This window comes from Emydura macquarii, unplaced genomic scaffold, assembly GCF_026122565.2.
Source record: "Emydura macquarii macquarii isolate MOO-44397 ecotype Brisbane River unplaced genomic scaffold, CSIRO-AGI_Emac_v2 contig_2369, whole genome shotgun sequence".
In the NCBI taxonomy this organism is placed as follows: Eukaryota; Metazoa; Chordata; order Testudines; family Chelidae; genus Emydura; species Emydura macquarii.
Genome location: NW_027132506.1, coordinates 3030274 through 3050562, shown reverse-complemented (window position 1 = coordinate 3050562; position 20289 = coordinate 3030274). Strand labels below are relative to the sequence as shown.

Genomic DNA, 20289 nt, shown 5'->3' with positions numbered 1-20289 from the left:
GAGTTCTTTTTCTTCTTTTCCTCCCTTCCTAGTCATCTGTGCTGGGAATGAGGTTAATAAAATACCTATCGCTATTTCCGTGCAAGGCCTTTTGGTGGGAAGAACGCATTATCTTCCTTCTCCCCCTGGCATGCCTTTACTTCAAATAATGTTAGTGTAAAATGTATAGGTTTTAAGGTGATGTGCCTGACCTCTGTATGGTAATCCTGTAAACAAGAAACAGGGGCGGGTATAATTATATTCATTATGTAGTTGTTAATATTCATTTTATAGGTGTCAATGCAACCAAATAAGAGTCAATGGGGAGTTGCTGGAAATGTATACATTTACATACTGCTATGGATAAAAGAATTGTAAAGTAACACCCTTGTTGCTCACTCGCGGCATCGAGGGGGAACGAGCAGGCAATAAAGGTTCCGTCTCCCCAGTCCACCCCCAGACAACCTGTTCGATTATTTCTAACACAAATGTCTTGGCTACACCATATGCTAGTCCCCTTTGAGCTACCTTAGAGAACTCTGTGGCAGTACTTATCCCATAGACTTGAATTTACTGCAGTGGCCTATGGATGAAATCCTGGCCCCACTGAAGTCCATAGCAGAGTTTCTGTGACTTCAATTGGGCCAGGATTTCATCCTTCGACACAAGTGGCCCATACTTTCAGAAGTGATCTCAAGTTTTGAGTGCCCAACTTGAAACAGGTTGACTGGCTCAATGGGAACTCCAGGTGCTCAGCCTTTCTGAAAAATCAGGTCCCAGCTGTGCCAAGAGGGGCTCCCAAAATTAGTGGGCACTTTCAACATATGGGGTAGAACACATTAAACAAGTCGGAGGTGACTAAATATGATCAAGCACCTGTGTCTGTGTTTGTTGGCCCACTGCACCAATGGAACTGCCTGGGTAGAGGTAGTCTGCAAGGGTCAGTACAGAGCCACACACCTGGGATCCAATACCTCCCAGTTTACAAAAACAAGAAGGAAACTTCACATTTTAACAATTTTAAAAGTTTAACCTAAACTAGAAAATCGCAAACAATTTCAAAGGGAAGGAAGAACAAGGTAGCCCTTGTCACTTTGTAGTAGGGGAGGGGCGTTCCTGATTGTACAGTGTCTCTTCAAAGCAGATGGAACCACACAGACATCACTCCCAGGCGAAAGCGACATCTTGGATTTTATATTCATTGGGAAAAAATGCACCTATTCAGAGCAAAACGTCACTAAGAAACTGCAGCAATAAGGTTAAGATTTTAACTCCACAGGGGTCAAGAAATCTAGTTAATGCTCCCATAGAAGCTTTAACTTCTGCCCACTTGCACACATGAACATGGTAGCAAAGCCAATGTCTGGGACCTGGCAGGGACAGACACAAACAAGGCCTGGGTTGAAAGATTATAGAATCATAGAATATTAGAGTTGGAAGGGACCTCAGGAGGTCATCTAGTCCAACCCTCTGCTCAAAGCAGGACTAACCTCAGCTATATCATCCCAGCCAGGGCTTTGTCAAGCCTCAGCTTAAAAACCTCTAAAGATTGAGATTCCACCACCTCTCTAGGTAACCCATTCCAGTGTTTTCCAGTGAAAAACCTTTTCCTAATGTCCAACCTAGACCTCCCGCCCTGCAACTTGAGACCGTTGCTCCTTGTTCTGTCATCTGCCACCACTGAGAACAGTCTAGCCCCATCCTCCCTGGAACCCTCTTTCAGGTAGTTAAAGGCCGCTATCAAATCCCCCCCTCATTCTTCTCTTTTACAGATTAAACAAGCCCAGTTCCCTCAGCCTCTCCTCATAAGTCCTGTGCTCCAGCCCCCTAATCATTTTTGTTGCCCTCCGCTGGACTCTCTCCAACTTGTCCACATCCTTTTTGTAGTGGGGGGCCCAAAAGTGGACACAATATTCTAAATGCTGCCTCACCAATGTCGAATAGAGGGGAATAATCACTTCCCGTGACCTGCTGGCAATGCCCCTTCTAATGCAGCCCAGTATGCTATTAGCCTTCTTGACAACCAGGGCACACTGCTGACTCATATCCAGCTTTTTATCCACTGTTACCCCCAGGTCCTTTTCTGCAGAGCTGCTGCCCAGTTCGTCGGTCCCCAGTCTATAGCTGTGCATGGGATTCTTCCTTCCTAAGTGGAGGACTCTGCACTTTTCTTTGTTGAACCTCATTAGATTTATTTTGGCCCAATCCTCCAGTTTATTTAGGTCACTCTGTATCCTATTCCTACCTTGCAGGGTATCTACCACTCCCCCCCAGTTTAGTGTCGTCCGCAAACTTGCTGAGGGTGCAATCTACCCCATCCTCCAGATCATTAATAAAGATGTTGAACAAAACCGGCCCCAGGACCCACCCTTGGGGCACTCCGCTTGTGACCGGTTGCCAGCTAGACATGGAGCCATTGATCACTACTCGTTGAGCCCTATGCTCTAGCCTGTTCTCTATCCATTTTATAGTCCATTCATCCAACCCATACTTCTGTAACTTGCTGATAAGAATACTGTGAGAGACAGTATCAAAAGCTTTGCTAAAGTCAAGGTATATCTCATCCACCACCTTCCCTACATCCACAGAGCCAGTCACCTCATCTTAGAAAGCAATCAGGTTGGTCAGGCATGACTTTCCCTTGGTGAACCCGTGTTGACTGTTCCTGATTCCAACTGATTAACTCAACCCATGCACTGGATGAGGCAGGGAGCCTGTGGAACAAGTAGCATGTGATCACATAAATACAGGCTACCACAACCCACACACACAAAGGGATGAAGGTAAGGCTGCACAAGGAACCGTACCTCTGGCATTTTCCAACTTGTGAATGCTTGATTTTGCAACCTTACCATTCTTTTCACGTTGTTTTAGTGTGTAATGTAAAATAAGGTTGCAAGTCACTTTATTCTCCCTATCTGTCAGAAGAAGCAATACCAAAAGAAGGACAGCAATTTTACATTCTAGTATACTGTACAGTAATATTTGCCAAGTACTATCACATGCCCTAGTATTGGAGAATCAAACCCTATAGTAATGCACACATGAAGGGCAGAAGAGACACTTGTGTGGGCATCACTATGTCATTCCACTATACAGTTAATCCTAAAACTATGAGCTGAACTACAGAGAATCTGAGCAAATGTGTGCTGGTGATAACTGCTGCTTCAAGGGAGAGGTACAACTGAGTGGTTCCTGGCCCACTGCCAAGTGCTACCTCCTTTCCCACCCCATCTCAACCACATGCTGCTTATTAGCAGGAGAGGCATGCAGCTGCCACATGGGGAAGGTGTGAAGAAGCAGAATTAGCTGCTGCTAGCAAGCCAAGGACCTCACCAGGGAAGGCACATCCTACACACTATACAGAAGAGACTACCAGTAGCATCTCTGATCTCTCCCTGCCCCTGTGGCCTTCAACTTTCTGCACCCAGTGACCTCTTCAGTTCATGTGGCCACCACCCCAAGCAGCTGGAATGTGATGGACCCCCAGGGAAGGAGCTGAGGGCAATTTCTAATGCTGCCCCAAATACCCCTGCCACCTTTAAATAGAAAGTGAAGCCAGAAAATGTAAACAGGAAACTAAGTCAGCGAAGCAAACCCTAAGTAGTATTAGACTGCCTGCAGCTCATCTAAGTCAACAGCTGCGTTGAAGGGCATGGGGAATATAGGAATCATCCTTTGAAGATGCTGGGGGAAGATTCAGTGCCTAGCATATTTGAAAAACTAAAGAGAGACCCTGACTTTTATATAGTTCAATCTCAGCCTAATGTTGCATCCACAGACCGTTTGTGTTTAGTTTTCCCAAAACACGTCATCTTTCACTGCTCAAAGCTCTGAAACTAAAACAAAAGATTCCATTCTGGGCTGCGCTATCACAACCCAAGAGATATTTTACAGAATTCTAAGGGACAGGGAAGAGAGCTGCAGACTCCTAGGGACATCTCAACCCTAACTATGTACTAATCTTACCAGTGAAACTACCTAGTAGTGTATACACCAAGTCCTAAGAGAGACCAATTTTAGCACTACTAAGATGTGTGCAATTTTTTGAAAGAGCAATATTAGCCCTAGCTCTTTGCCATATTAACTGCAATACAGATTCCCTGACCAAGAGCCATTTACTGAACTATATACATCTTTACTCATTTTGCGGATGCATATGCACAGCTCATTATAAATAGAGCCTGCTCTAAGCATATTGGCATATGTGGTTTTGCGACAAACTGTCAGCCAACTTCAGGCAAACTAGCTTACCCACTGTAAAATAAAACACAAAAAACTGTTAAATGAAAAAGGGGCAATATACACAAGATCATACTATCCGTGCAATCTGTGCTGTATTAGTAAATAAATTAACACTTTGGATTCAGCTTTGGAGACCACAAAAGGAGAGTTAAACCCAAATGAAACTGGAGGGAAGAGGAGCAGCTGAGATGGCAATACGCCATGACACAGGGTAATTGGGAAGGTACCACAGATATATTTACATAGAGGAACACAGGAGGCAGGCTAAGTGCAGTAAGATAGAGGGATACAGATCCTGTCACTGGTTCAAATCCAGTTCCGGTCAGAATTGAGCAAAACTCAAGACAGCACATCCCACCCACTCTAGCCTGACTCCTAGCTGCTGGTCCATGAACGTTGTTGGTCTCAGTCCAGTTCCCCAGCTGCCCCGGATAAACGTGCATACTCCACCGACCAGGATGTCAGGCTGGCACCTTGCACGAGAATGAAACATTCCTTTACCCAGCAGCCTGTCCACTGCTTGTTAACATGAACGTTGCTAGCCATGGGGTCCCCCGCGCCTGGCCCCGTCAATGCTCCAGATCACTCACCATCAGCGCCTCGGCTGGCAACTGACCCTGCACCCCCGCCTCCCTGGGGCCCTCCTTGGCCCGTACCCTGGCCACAGGAACCTTAGCGGGGCGGGGGGAGGGGCTGCCTGTGCCAGAGACTCAGCTGCCTGCGACAGAAGTCACCGGCCGGGCCGGGCCGGGCCGACGCGCTGCCAGTGCGGGGCAGAGCTGGTGCCCACGGCCGCGGGGCAGGATGGCTCTACGCCGAAGCCCCTGGGTGAGGAGGGTCGCTCCGCCCGGCTCTGTCCGCGGCCAGGCTCTGCCCAGCTGCTGAAGCAGGGAACGTCCCGGACCCCTGCGGGCCGCATGAGGGCGCTGGGCGAGGATGGGCCTGGGACCCCCGCGGCCGCCTCTCGGCCCCGCCCTCTCCCAGCCCCGCGCTCCCCGCGCAGAGCCCGGCCCCAGCCGGGGCCCCTCACTCACCGGGACCGGGACCAGGACCGGGACGGGCTCTCCCTGCCGCCCGGGGGACGCGGCGCTGGGACCCCCCGGCTCCGCCTCGGTCCTGGCGCCCCTCGCCCGCTCCTGACCGTTCGAATCAACAACAAGATGGCGGCGCCCGGGGAAGGCGGAAACTCCGCCGCCCGCAGTCATAGCAACCGCGCCGGCCCGGCCCCGCTGCCCCACAGTTCCACCACTCGCAGCACGAGCCCGCCCCGCCAGCGCGCAGCCAGCACGCTGACAGGCTAAGGGAGCTGTCCTTCAAACACTTGACCCAGGGTCGCTCCATTGGCTGAGCCGCCAGCGGGATCCCGGCACACGCTAGGCACACGTGACGCGCCCGACCCACGGGGATCGCGATCACCCATTGGCCAACAGAATCAGGAACCGGCCAATCACGGCACAGCATGGGGGGGCCTATGTCTCAACCACTTCTCCTGAGGCCTAGGTTGCACCCCCTCTGGGACCCGCCCACTGGCGCCACCCCAAAGGGACCTGCTCTCTGATCCGCACTGGCCCCACCCTCTGACCCCCATGGACCCTGCCCTGTGACCCCCCCAATAGGACCTGCCCTCTGTTGGCCCGGGATCTAACAGGACCACCCCACACAGCCCATGGGGGGCTGGATCCCCAGAAGGCCCTGGCCTACAGAAGAGTGAGGGGTGCCATCCTGAACCAGAGCGGGATCGACCCTGACACCTACCACCAACACTTCTGCCAGGAAAGGTGCCCTGGGAACGCGGCCCGGGGCGGTTGCTCAGTGGCTGCAAGGCAGCGCCTGGTGATGGCTGGAGCCAGAGAAACAATGGGGGGGCCCAGTGGCGGAGATGCTGGTCCTCAAGCAATTTATCAGGATCCTTCCAGCTGGGGGAAAGAGTGGGTGCAGCGGCGTCGACCGGCGATGCTGAAAGAGGCATAGATTGATGGAGGATACTTGGTGGCTGGCAAGCTGGAGGTGCAACCACGGAGGTTCGGGAGCCGTGAAGGAGGGACGGACAAGTCGGGGGAACCACTGCAAAATGGAGCCCAAAGAACCTTACCACCCACCCTGGTCACTGACTGACCTCATGAGCCATGAACACAGACATCCCATCAGCCAGACCAAACCAGGGGAGATCGACACCCTGGGAGGGCCCGAGTCTGCCGCAGGCAGAGTCCATGGCAGGGGCTGCCCGAGACCGATGCTGGGAGCATGGTCAGGAAGGGCACTTTTGGCACAAGTGCCCCTACATGGACTATAGTTACGGACAATACTGTGTAGCTGGCACATGAGCCTGGAAGCGGGGGCCAGAGAAACTCCTGGTTCCAATTTGAGTAGAAGAGATCCCCCCCAACAGCCTTAGTCGACTTGGGCTATAGCTAAACACTCATCCAGGGACCAGTCTTTCCTGTCTTAAGGTCTCCAGGAAGAGGATGCATTTACAATGTATCCATGGGGACATACATCCCTACCCAACTGTCTGGGTACAGCTCGAGGTCACACAATGGGAGGAAATCCTCCAAGTTGGCATGATGCCCAAGATGCCCTAACCTGTGGTATTGGGGTGGGACTGGCCAGAAATCTGAGAGATCCTGTGGGACTATGACCAACAGCACCCAGGAAGGGGAGGAGCAGGACCTACAAGGAAAGAACTACTCAGCCAAATTCCTGGGCTAAATGCCATCTCGGGAAAGAGGAGGTAACCTACGTCGGGTACACCATGGGAGAGGGCAAGTTACAGCCCCCGTTTGTTAAGGTGCAGGCCCTATCTGATACCACAAGACCAGTGACAAAGAAGCAGGTGTGCCAATTTCTGGTCTGGCTCGGTACTACAGGTGTTTCATGCCTGGCTTTGGAATGATCACACACCCCTCTCTGACATGACCAAGAGCTCGCAGCCCCGGCAAGTGTGGTGATCCAACAAATGTGAAGAGATCTTCCAGATCCTGAAGCAACGGCTGGCCCAGGTGCCAGTCCTCATTCTCCCAGATTTCATGAGGGAGTTCATACTCCAAACCGATGCCTTGGAGGTAGGACTAGGAGCCATCCTTTCCCAGGAGGCCAACGGAGAAGAACACCTCATTTTGTATTTAAGCCGCAAGTTGTTCCCCAGGGAAATGCATTATTCCACAATAGAGAAAGGGGCAGTAAAGTGGGCTATCAACGCCCTGCACTATTACCTGCTCGGGAGTGCCTTCAGGTTGATCATTGATCATGCACCCCTCAGATAGTTACACAGCATGAAGGAGACAAACCCCTGGATCATGTGCTGGTACCTCTCCTTCCAGCCTTACGACTTCTGTGTGTTACGCTGACCCGGTAAGGCTCGTGCCAATGTGGATGTTTTCTCCAGCTTAGGGGGAGAAGAGGGAGGGGCAGATTACCCGCTGGGATCCCTCTTAAAGGGGAGGATGTGTGACCCCACATTAGCCATGAAAGGGTTAACCACACACTATGGGCTGTGGAAATCCCCCCCCCCTCCTCCGCATAGTGGTGGGCATGCTCCAACTGCTGCCTCAGTATAAAGGGGGAGCAGTCCAGCTCATTCTAGGCTGACCACAAAGGAGGAAGGATGTTCACTGGAGACTCTAGCTCAGAAACAGCTGTGGCCCTTGCCTGAGGCAGCCAGAGACCTGGAGAAGCAGGCAGGATCCCCAGTGTGTCCAGACCCCTGAGCGGAGTCAGAGTCTTGGAGAACTATGCATGCAGAGGAGCCTGGAAGCCCTTATGACTTGTAGACCACCACGTAAGGAGACAGGGTAGGAATCTGCCTAGGGAAGGGGGAAACAGCCATGACTCCCAGGGAGAGCTGCCAGGGCCCTGGGCTGGGATCCAGTGCAGTAAGGAGGGCCCGGGTCCCCCTACCCCAGCCCTCAAACACCCCCCTGCTGCCTGGTGGTGCTACCCCCCTTGACTCTGGCTGTTGTACCACACAGCCCTGATCCCCAAGGCAGCCATATTGACTCTGGCCATTGGGCCATACTGTCCTGAGTCCAAGGAGAGCTCTAACCACGGGGCTGCCGCACTCTCCAATGCACCAGACAATGTACCCCGCTACAGTCTACAAAACTATGTACATGTTCTGGTCAGAGCTCTGTGACTCCAGAGTGTGAGTACCACCCTCAGCACTCTGAGAACTAGGGTATTAACCCAGATTGGATCTGAGTTCTACTATACTTAGATTTCATCCAGTGTAAACGCCTCAGGCACTATAACGGACTTATAGTCAGTCCCGCGGGTACTCCAGTCTGTCTGCCACTCAGGTGAGCCTACCTTTATGCTAGATAGTCCCTGACACCAAGAATCACAGCAATCTGCAGGTTACTGCCAGTCCCAAAGGACCAGTCACCTACCCCAGATCAATTGCACCTTAGATCTCACCCCAAAGACAATGCTTATAGCCAAACCTATAATATACTATGTACAGATTTATTCCTAGGGAAAGGGAACGAGGGAATTCTTTACAAGGTAAACACACACACACGTGAGTTCCAATCTTAAGTTTCAAAAAGTGATAGAGGCTTCTATAATTAGCAAGCTCTGAGGCTGTAGCGACACAGCAATGACACACCCATGGCTGGCCTGGATCAGCAGACTTGGGCTTCAGGGCTGTAAAATGGCTGTGTAGACATTTGGACTCAGGCTGGGGGCCAAGGTCTGGGACCGCACAAAGGGGGAGGGTGCCAGAGCCTGGGCTCCAGCCCAAGCTTGAATGTCTCTACAGCACCGTTTAGCCTCCTAACCTGAGCCCCACAAGCCCAAGTCAGCTGACCCAGGCCAGCCCCGGCTGTGCCACAGGTCTCTTATTCCAGTGTTGACTCACCCTCTGTCCTTTAGGGCTAACCCTGGCTAAGCACGGGAGATCTTTTGCTTATGCCTAGTAATCCTTGCCCTTGGAGTCCAAGCAGCATAAAGGACACCGCTTCTCTTTGGTGGTGGTTTTTATTCCCTTCCCACTTCTGCTTTGAGCTGCAAACTCCTCTGATGGGAAGAATTAATGTGCAAGACTGTCTCCATGGGGGGAGGGGAAGGGAGAGGAAGGGTACACAACCCTGTCTTTTGGCCATCTGGCGTGGATGGCTCTTCCTTGTTGGCCAGGATGCAACGCTTTCTGTGGGCGATCAATCACGCTTCCCACTAGCTAATGTCTCTCTCCTGGCTGGTAATGTACACAGTTACAAGGCAAACACTCAAATATTGCCCTACAATACGGGATACAGTCGTTAGAAATGAGATTAATGCAGGCAGCAACTCCCAAGCACTCGAAGTGGGAACACTCAACACGCTCGTACCTACTTTAACAGCAGCAGCATACAGGGGAGCCGGCTGGTTCCAGCTGTGTGGCTGTCAGCATTCAGTTGGGACAGGAGGACCTTGGGCTCAGCTGGCACCTGCACTGCCAGCATCACACGTTAGTTTCGGCCAGTGAGAACCAAAACGCCGGAGCCTCTGGCCCTGAGCCCAGAGTGAATGGTTCATGTCGGAATCACCAAGGATAGCCCTCCCCGCTATGCCTCGGGGTTCTAGTAGGAGTGTCCCAGAGGCCTTTACTGCCTCTATGCCCAGGGCACAATTGGCTCCCTGGGCCTTCCCCGGCAGGCAAGTGCGATCTCAGTGACTCATTCCTCCCAGGCCACTGGCACAGCCTGGCCACCTGCGCAAAGGCTCTAGGAAGGCCTCAGAGTCGCCTTCTGATCCCATTTTAGAGAGGGCTTCTCCCTCCCCCCAGGGAGCTAAGGCCCCACACCCACCGGGGGGCGCCAATTCTCCGGGGTTAGCAGCTGACACAGACTCCTGCTGTTCCTCCTCCTGCTTTTGCTGGGACGGTTGTGGCTGGGGTTGCTGCGTGCTGGCTCCACCCTGCACAGAAGCTGCGGTAGCTGTGACTGTTGTAGTTTTGTTCTCGCCCGCTCCCTCCGTTTTAACAGCACGTCAGGAGCCATGCTGTTCCTGGGCCCCTGGACAGGCCTGTCCAGCAGCCTGGGCACAAACGTCAGCCACACCCAGGCTGGGCATTAGCTTTCAGCACAGGCCCTCGTGGGTCTCTGACACGCACCGACACGAAGCAAAAATGATAGCCCTGGCCTGGGACTGCAAGGTCCCCTAGCTCCAGGAGCTCAATGGTCACGGCCCTCCAGGAGCCTCAGGGAGACCCCAGGGCCAGACAGCCACCCCTGTCCGTTCCCAGGGACGTGTTTGTCTCTCGTGGGCCACCCTTACAGGGCTGGGTCCTCACATGTCTCCCAGCTGGAGGTGGAGCTGCTACTCGCCTGCATCAGCTGGTTCCCAACACTTGTCTCCTTACGCCAGGGCTCTGCAGGCCATTAAAGGGGCAGGCCGCCCCACCCCAGGGCCCCAGCCTGCTGGTCTGCCCAGCTGCAGAGTAAGTAGCAGTCCCCTGGCATGATGTGTGTCTAGCCCTGTGCACCCCATTGCTGGAGCCAAATCTGCCTGTGGATTCAGGCCTGGAGTTGGGCTCCCATGTTTGGGGCGCTGGCTTTGGGGCTGGTGTGGAACCAGAGCACAGGCCTCTGAATATGTGACTGCAATGCTCCTTGCGACCTTTTAACCAGCAGCCACCCAGAATGTGAATGAGGAAATGTTATTTACTCCTCATCACGCAAGAGCTAGGGGTCACCCAATGACATTAACAGGTGGCAGGTTTAAAAAAACAAAAGGAAGTATTTCTTCACCCCACCTCTGTCCCTTGTTCCTCTTCCCAGGCAAACATGGTCACCTGGCCTCCTCCTTAGCCCTTTCTTCTCCAGCTGGTCAAAACCAGCTTTCTACACAGGGGTCTGCCGTCCATGGTCATGAGTTGCTAGGTACCAAATGTCCAGGCGATTGTCTTCTGGGTTCTCCATGGGCATGCGGCCTCAGACAGCCAGGCATCAATCACACCTGCTCTTCTGGGTCTCTGTGAAGATGAAACAACCTTTTCCCCCACCCAATTAAACATACAGCACATAGGGGAAACTGAGGCACACACAGTAGTCATACAAAATATTATGGAAATGTTCACTTTGTCGCACTGAGCCCCAGCAATTACAGCTCCATGGTGCACGGCAGTACCATGACTGCCACTAGGGAGTGGATGACTCTCCAGCCATGAGGAAGCCCTGCTGGGCACAAAGCTGTGGGCAGCAGGTGTGCTTGCTGAGGGGGGAAGGCACTGAGTCACCCCAGAGCAGAAAGTGCTGGAGGGAGAGCCAGACAGAAGAGGAATAGAATCACAGGGTATGTCTACACTTCATTTTGTAGTTTGACCTCAGGCCCGCCCTTCTGTCTACACACAAATTGTCATAACCCAGGGCTCGAATCCAGGGTCCCAGGATCCCACAGGAGTAAAGGGTCTGAGCCTTAGTGAAGCTGGGACTCAGGGTTCAAGCCCTGTTGCTTTGCAATGTAGACGCAGCCCCACTGGACTCATGCTCTTGGAGTTTGCCAAAAGTATCCCACGCTCCCGGGGGCTGGCTTCCTTCGTCTGCTGGACAGTCAAGTTTGGTGGATAGCCAAGTTTTCCCATGCTGCACCACGAACAAAGGGCTAGGGCAGCCATATTTTGGGAGGGTGCTAGGGGATATGGCTGGTTGGGCTCAGGCTTGCATAATGCAGTGTAGACGCTGGTGCCCAGGTTGGGACCCTAACCTGGGGTTACAAATGAGTGTAGACACTCAAGCCCTAGGTTAGCAAACCCAGGTCTGCTCACTGGAGTTCTACTAACCCTGGGCTTACATTGCAGTGTAGACAGACCCAGTAAAGACAGGAGAGACCTCTGGATCCTCCAGTCTGACCCCTCTATTTCATGGGCCATCAGCACCACCCAGCCCCCGCACACTAAACCAACATGAAACCAAAGTAAATGAGACCCACAGGAGCCTAGACTGTTACATGCCTTAGGCAGAGAAGAGGAGGGGCCGAGGGGCACCAGTACTGGAGGCCCCTGCAATGGCAGGGAAATGGTGAAGTGAGATACACCCAGCCGTGACCTGCACCCCATGCTGCAGAGGTAGGCAGAACCCCACCAGGTCACTGCCAACCTGACCTGGGGAAAATCCCCTTCCCACTCCACACATAGTGCTCAGGTAGGCCCTGTTCATGTGGGTAAGACCCAGGCAGCTGAGAGAGCAAATGCTCGGAGAACTCTCCAGGCAGGGAGGCGTGGGAGGGACCTTGACTACAGCAGGGAAGTGACAGGAGACCCAGAGCAGAACATAAGAGGCTGGGTGGGAAGTGGTCCAGGGGGAACAGCAGCCCAGGTAAAGGAGCAGAGCTTGCAGTTCAGCACAGGGCCTGGGTCGGAGTCCAGAGTGGAGGGTCGCACTGGGTTCCCCTGCAGGCCCCAGGGAAGGGGGCGGACAAGCCCGCCACAAGGGTTAGTGGGCCCAGCAGAGGAGCTGCAGGCTGAGCTGGAAACAGGCTGGGGAATAGCCTCCGAGAGGGGGAAGGATTTTGCTGGTGTTAAAGACATTTGGGGGTTTTTTGTTAGGATGCCGTGTCTTGGGAAGGGGTGGGGAGGGCCAAGTTACTGAGAGAGAAACCAGCCCAACGCCAGAGCAACCATCAGCAGAGGGCGCTAGCCTCTGATGGAGCTGCTATGCCACACCTGGCCACCAGGGGACACCAGTGGTGTGCCAGCTCAGGGCATGTGTGGGGCGCATGGTTGACAGGGACAGCGCTGGCCCCACGGCAATGCTGGCTGCCCCACTGCTCGCTCAGGTGTGACCCAAGGCCCTCCGTCACGAGGTGGGAGGGGCTGCAGGGCTAGAACTGAGTGAGCGGTGCTGTGCCCGTGGGCGTGGGGGTCCCAGCGCACTCTGGTGTGCTCACCCTGTGAAAGTAGCTGGCTTGAAACAAGCACAGTAGGGATCGTAAGAGCCAGGAGGCTGCAGAGGGTGAATGTAAAAACCAAGAGCAAGGCGAGAAGCTACTAAAAATTCAAACACTTGGGAAAGTTACAATAAGTTGCCAGCAACCAAAGAATCTGACTAAAATAAAGGAGGTGCCAGACGGAGCCCCATTCACACCACCCAGTGATACGAGAACCAAAATCATAGGAGAAGACAAATTGTCAGTAAGGAAGCCACTAATTAGTAAACGAGGACAACAAAGCAATCCCTCGACAGCCATGCACTGATTCCACGTAAGGGTTCTAACCCTCCCTGAGCGGTAACACTAGGGTGTCAGATATTCAGGACTAAGCCATATAGCCTCCTTCCCTTGAGGTGTTTTAAGTGCCAACGGTATGGGGATGTAGCAGCCCTGTGTAAAAGGAAAATACGATGCGGTGAATGTAAGGGGGAGCATTCTTATACAAATTGTATAGAAGGGGCAGAGGTCAAATGTAGTAACTGCTGTGGTAACGCAGTAATACAGAGGGCAGCAAGGCAAGATAACGACACAAATCGTTACTAACTTATCTTATGCAGAATAAGTCAACAGTGTACCCTTATTGCCAAGAAAGCTAACAACATATTGGGCTGCATTAGTAGGAACATTGCCAGCAGATCGCGGGAAGTGATTATTCCCCTCTATTCAGCATTGGTGAGGCCACATTTGGAGTATTGTGTCCAGTTTTGGGGCCCCTACTACAGGAAGGATGTGGACTAATTGGAGAGAGTCGAGAGGCAGGCACATGACTGGCCTGGAGCACATGAATTACGAGGAGAGGCTGAGGGAACTAGGCTTCTTTAGTCTGCAGAAGAGAAGAATGAGGGGGGATTTGATAGCAGCCTTTAACTACCTGAAGGGGGCTCCAGGGAGGATGGGGCTAGGCTGTTCTCAGTGGTGGCAGATGACAGAACAAGGAACAATCGTCTCAAGTTGCGGTGGGGGAGATCTAGGTTGGACATTAGGAAAAGGTTTTTCACTAGGAGGGTGGTGAAGCACTGGAATAGGTTACCTAGGGAGGTGGTGGAATCTCCATCTTTAGAGGTTTTTAAGCTGCAGCTTGACAAAGCTCTGCCTGGGATGATTTAGCGGAAGTTGGTCCTGCTTTGAGCAAGGGGTGGGACTAGATACCTCCTGAGGTCCCTGCCAACCCTCATCCTCTATGATTCTGTGATCTAGGGTAGCAATCTTCCCAATTCTCAGTGGTGAAGACTTATGGAAAGGAATTATTTAGCTTCTCGGCAACATGCTTACTTCCTTGATGGCTGCCTTTAAGTCTTGGTGATCCAGTGGACCAGCCGATTATTTCCAGGCCTCCTGCTTCTGATATCCTTAAAGAATCTCTTGGTTTTTATATCTTTAGTCATTTGCTCTTTGAACTTTATTTTGGTCCTTCTAGTTTCCCTCTTACATAAATTACAGCAGTCGTTAAGTTCCTGGTTTTTTGGCTTCATTAAGATTATATTTCCAAATTTTGAAAGGCGTCTGTTTGGCTTGAATAGCTTCTTAACACTTGCAATTTAGCTGCAATGGTTTACTCCTTGCCTTCCTGGTTCCTTTTTTGCTCAGCAGTACTCTTATCTTCTGAAACTCTATTTGGGTTCTTTTTAGTGGTATCCAAGCCACAGGTAAGGATTCTGCTTTCTTTTATTTTAGCGTTGGGTCCTTTTTGATTGACCACCTCATTTTTTTTGAAATCTCCTTTTCTAAAGGTTAGTATCACTGCATCACTTTTTGGTACACTACCTGCTCCTTGGATGTTGAACCTAGTTATATTGTGGTTACTGTTACTTAGCTACTGTCATTTCTTGAATTGGTTCATGTGTCTTGTGTACGGCCAGAAATAACCTCTTTCCTTGTGTGCTGTAGAACTAGCTGCTCCAAGAAGCAATTGTTTAAAGCTGATGCTGTAGGGATTATATGTAAGAAGTTCTATGACTTGTGTTATCTAGTCTGACCTCCTGTATGATCACTTAGGTCCCTTCTGGCCTTGGGATCTATGATCTATGAAAAGTCTTGAAATTTTCTCTAAATTTGATCCTGTTGTGCTATTTGACTAATTTAGATGGTTAACGCCCACAATTATAGTTTTGTGTATTATTGATTCAGCTCTTAGCAAGAAGAAAGATCCGTTTGATTTCAAAGCAAATTGTAGGTATAAATTCCAATCCTTAGAGGTTTTTAAGGTGTGGCTTGACAAAGCCCTGGCTAGGATGTTTTAGTTGGGGTTGGGCCTGCTTTGAGCAGGGGGTTGGACTAGATGACCTCCTGAGGTCCCTCTCAACCCTAATCTTCTATGATTCTATGAGAAGCTGTGAAGAGATTCTCAAAGCATCAGGTGGAGAAGGACAATCAGCAAAAAGGAAACAGGGAATTGCAGACCCAGCCTCATTCTATAAAGAATATGATGAACACTGCAGAAGGAATAGGAGATGGTATATTAGGATTGAAAAATGAAAAGTTTATTGCATTTCTGATAGAAGTGATAAACTGTACATCACTAACTGGGGAAAAATCAGAAAACAGGAAAATTATAGCAAGCACAATGGAAAAATATTTGTATATTAGCAACTTGTCAATGGGCCATATTCATGCAGTTCTGAATGAGAGTAATGGTGAAATGTGACTAGTTTGGGGATCTCTATATTTTGCATGCAGTCTGATAGCACATGGTCAAGAACTAAAAGAAAATATCCTGGCAATGAAAAGTAAACCAGATGTCTTATGTATCGAGGAAACACAGTTGGTTAAAAAGCTTGCTTTTAAAATGCCAGGGTATATTGCCTTTACGCAAGGCTGAAAGCTAGGAAAAGGAGGAGGCGTTTGTACTTCCATAAGGGAAAGATTAAACTCCATAGCAGTGAAGAGCGAAGAAGTACACCTAGCATGTAATGCTGTGCAGAGTCCAATGCAGAAGAGTAGTATTTCTTTTAAGGATTTATAATATCTACAACCCAGGTGGGAAATTAGAAAGTTGGGAGCTAAAAGAGAAAGCAATAATGCTCAAAGACCATATGTGGTGACCTAAATAGTTATAATAAATTATGGGGAAGTAAGACAGCGGCTTAGGAAAGTTCAGTGATGAAAGCAATCTAGTGGTTTTAACAACAGGACCCTGACTAGATTTAATGCAGCAGGTGGTCGTTTCTCCTGCTTAGACCTGGGAATTATAACAGCAGATATTGCAAGTAAAGGCAGCTGGGAAATATATAAGGAAGGGGGAATGATCGATTCTCTATACTTATTACTTGTCAAGGACAAGGTAAGGTTGAAGGTAATGGAAAATTATCCACCTGGAATTTTAAGGAAGCAAATGTACCGACTTTGTGAACTATCATTGTATGAGTGATGACAGAGAATTTCCATGATAATGTAATAAAGGGATTAACAAGCAGCAGCTGTTGTAGCCATACCTAGGATATTGAAGTACCCCAACCCTAAAAACTCACTTCCATGGTGGAATGAGCAGAGCAAAATGGAACAAAGGTTATAAAAAAAGCAAAAATCACACTGAGTAGCAAAGATCTAATGACGTATAAAAGAAGTAAGACAATAGCACAGTTTGTCGGTGATCTCTCGGAGTTCGAGGATGATTGTCTTCCATAAAATGATAGCCAGTTATCGCTGGTGGGTCCACAGGTGGTTCAGAGGACTGATCCAGGATCCACAGATCTTGTCCCAGTTGGGGCAGACATTTCCCCGTGGAAGGGGCAGATCTGGATTGTTGAGTCAGGCTGTAGCGCGCTCTTTCTTTCTTTCTCAGCTGGCAGCGAACTCCCCCGTCCCAGAACTGTCAATGCTTCTCCTCAGGTTAGAGTCATAAAAGTGGGGAATGTCATGAGCAAGCAGGGCTCGCATGCAGTGCCAGAAGTAGGGCTGAGCAAATGGATTGCAGGGCCAGTCCAGGACTGTCCTCCTACACAGTCTTTTCCGGGCCAGCAGGAACTTGGACATCTTCATATCTGTGTCCAGCAGCACCAGGATAACCACATCCACCTTCTCATCCAGCAACCGCTGCTGGGTGATGAAGAAGGTGTGCCTCAGGAAGCCACTGCGAAACCCGTCCCTCGTCAGGATAAAGATGGTCTTCCTGCTCCTGTAGATGGAATCACAGAGATTCTCAATCCTGGACCAGCCGGCTGTCCAGTCCCTTTCTTCCAAGCACAGTTTGTATTTTCTCCTTCCATTCTCCTCCAGCTGGGTCACCATCTCGTTGTAGACCCAGTCAGCCACTGCGCTGTGTTGGGAGTCAAAGGCTACGAATGCATCATATTCATTGCAGGAGGGTGTGGACATCGGAGCGTAGCCTCTCCTAACTGCGGCCAGGAAGATGTGGCTGATGTACCAGAAGTCCCATCCATAGAGCTTATATAGGACAGGAAGCACAGTCATGAAGGTCACAATGAGAGAAGTGCACAGGAAGCTTAGGTGGCCGTATATATCCTGGCATGACCGTGGGTCCATGGAGAGGAGAGGCTGTCCCCGCTTCGATTCAGGCAGGTCGCATTGCATGCTAGTGGAGAAATGCTCTATTGTGATGCTAGTGTTTTTCAGGAACATGAGGAACCAGTGAGCTTCACAGGTGCACCTCAGGGGATTGTTGCTCATGTCCAGGTGCTGCAAGCTCTTGAGAAGTGCATCTGGAAAGCTGGTGTCGTCTATCAGCTTTATCATGTTATGGTTCAAGTTCAGAAAACTCAAGGAGCTGAAATTGGAAAAGAACTTTTCATGAAGAGACTTGAGCTTATTGTAGCTGAGGTTGAGGGTCGTGAGGTTCTTGCTATAGAAACCTGTGGTTAGCGTCTCCAGTGCATTATTACTCAAGTCCAGGAATTCCAAGCTGCCCAAAGTTCCCATTTGGTCCCAAGGGAAGTCATAAAGGTTGTTATAGGCGATGGACAAATTTCTCAAGCTTTTGGGCAAGGTGTCAATGACCTTCCCTGGAATGAAGTCCAAGTTATTGAATGAAATGTCCAGAAGCATTAGGTTGGGCAGTTTGGCAAAGAACTCCAGGTACGTGTTCCTCCCGCTCATCCACATGATGTCCAGCCTGTTCCTGCTGAAGATGAGGGTCTCGAGGGAACTACTCTCCAGGTGTTTGGAGATCCTCATACCTATCTGGTTGTTGTCCAGGTTCAGACATTTCAAGCTGCTGAGGTTTGTCAAGAACTCTAACTTGTGACCCAGGCCTTTGATTGTAAAGTGGAACTGGTTATTGCTGAGGTTGAGCATAACCAAGTGGCGGACCTCTTGCAAGGCACTGGGATAGTACAGGTCAAACCTATTGTGAGACAGGTCCAGCAGCCTCAGGGAAGGCAGCGTCAGGAATTGGCTGCCATTTAGGGCCTGGCTAATGTAATTATAACTCAGATTGAGGCAGTCAATACCCTCTAGCCCTTTGAACTGGGCTGGGTCAATGCTTTGAATGCTATTGAATGATAAATCCAGGGTCTTGTTGCAGTGAATGACAACAGGGGAGCTGAGATGGGAGTTTTGGCTGTTCCTCACCATCTCCTCAGCACTTCTTTCAGGCTCTACCCAATGCCAGGGATTCTCAGCCAAAGCACCTTCCTGGGAGAGGCCCCAAGTCCCCGCTCCAGCGCCATGCGCGTTCCTCTCGCACGGCTGGGAGAAGGCAATTTTGTTCTGAGACAGACTGAGGAACTTTAGGCTTCCACATCTGGAAAAGAGGGACAGGTTCACATTGTTGATGAAGTTTGTTCGAAAGTAGAGGGTCTCCAAGTTGCTTAGGTTAAAGAGAGCTTTAATCCCATCCTCAGCCAAGTTCCTGAAGAAGTAGCCATTGATGATGAGAATTTTCAGTGCCTTCATTTGGCCAAAGGAGGCAGACAGTGTCAGGTTCTCGAAGGTCACCAGAGAAAGGTAATTGTAGCCCAGGTTTAGGGTCTGCACTGACTGCAGCACGGAGAAGAAGGTGCCATGTCTGATGGCGTAGGTCAGAAAGTTGTCTGACAGATCCAGGGTCTCCAAGCGGCTGAGGCTGCTGAAGAAGCTGGCGTTGAGATCTTGCAGGGAGTTGCCTCGCAGGTTCAAGCTCCTGAGATTCGTGAGGTTCTGAAAAGCGTCCGTGTCAAAGGTCAGGGGCTTGTTGTTTGTGCAAGGGAAGCAGGGCTGGGCAGCGTGGTCACATCGCTGGCAGTTCCACTCCAGGTTGAGGGATATCAGGTTGGTGAGGTTCTCCAGGTTGCTCACGTGGGATATCTTGTTCTCAGAGAGGTCCAGCTTTAGCAGTGTGGGTGGGAGCCCCTGGGGAACCTCGCTCATGTTGTTAAACTTCAGGGATAGCTGTCTCAGGGACGTCATGTTTTTAAACGTGTCCCCTGCAAGGGTGACGGAAGAGTGGCACGGGTTCCGGTAGTAGCAGTTGTAACCCAGCTGCAGCTCCCTCATGTTGCTGAGCCTCGCCAGGTCCTGAAAGCCCAGCATTAGGATATTGTTATAACTCAAGTCCAGGAAGTGGAGGGAAGAGGGGAGTGGGGGCACCCTCGCCAGGCTGTTTCCGGCCAAGTTCAGCTTGCCTAGGTCACCCAGCATGACCAGTGCCCCTGGCTGGATCAGCAGCTGACACTCCTTTTGTGTTTTCCGCAGCTGCCTGGGCTTGCAGTTCCAGCCGACCGAGAGGGTCTCCAGGTGAGGGACGCTAGAGAAGGCGCCATTGGCCAGCAGCGACAGGAAGTTGTCGTCCAGGTTCAGGAAGGTCACGTTGATGGAGCGTATGTTCGGGATGAGGCTGAGGTTGCGCATGCTGCAGTCCACGCTCCTGCCATCTGTGCTGTTTGCGCAGGGCGGGAACTGAGGAAAGTAGGCACCGGCCCGCAGGAACCCCTCCGTCAGCAGAAGCACCCGCCACAGCATCCTGCTCACCTGGAGCGCCGGAAAGCAGAAGGGAAGAGTTTAGAGCCAGGGAGGCGGCTTCCTGGGCCAGGCAAGGGTAGGGTCCACTCCTGGGGATGGGAGCTGTGCGCGCTGGGGTCTCCCCAGGCACCAGCCAACCTTCCTCCCCCTGTCCTGGATGGCAAGTGGTTGCCTCTGCTGAGACTGCCCCCAGGGGCCTCTCGATGCCCAAGGCCATGAAGGTCCAGACACCTGAGTGCTAGGAAGGCCGGCTGTGTCTGGATGGGC

The 20289-nt window shown here is 51.1% G+C and overlaps 2 protein-coding genes across 5 annotated transcripts in view; both read right to left on the bottom strand.

Moving 5' to 3' along the window:
- The window catches only part of IP6K1 (inositol hexakisphosphate kinase 1), a 57037-nt gene extending 51652 nt beyond the window's left edge, over positions 1 to 5385 (bottom strand). For 2 of the 4 annotated variants that reach the window (XM_067561247.1, XM_067561250.1), the window contains exon 1: positions 5265 to 5378. The gene's annotated coding sequence lies outside the window, so the exon portion shown is untranslated. Of the gene's footprint in view, positions 1 to 5258 lie in introns of all 4 variants that reach the window. The other 2 variants (XM_067561249.1, XM_067561248.1) reach the window with 2 other exon arrangements.
- An 11520-nt stretch (positions 5386 to 16905) lies between these two features.
- LOC137161723 (toll-like receptor 7) lies at positions 16906 to 20022 on the bottom strand. The gene has a single exon (XM_067561150.1). The coding sequence runs from the start codon at positions 20020 to 20022 to the stop codon at positions 16906 to 16908; it is 3117 nt and encodes a 1038-aa protein (XP_067417251.1).
- Positions 20023 to 20289: the final 267 nt, after the last annotated feature.

Bases quoted from the DNA above. Each gene is read 5' to 3' on its own strand.
- LOC137161723 (XM_067561150.1), bottom strand. From the start codon at position 20,022: ATGCTGTGGCGGGTGCTTCTGCTGACGGAGGGGTTCCTGCGGGCCGGT.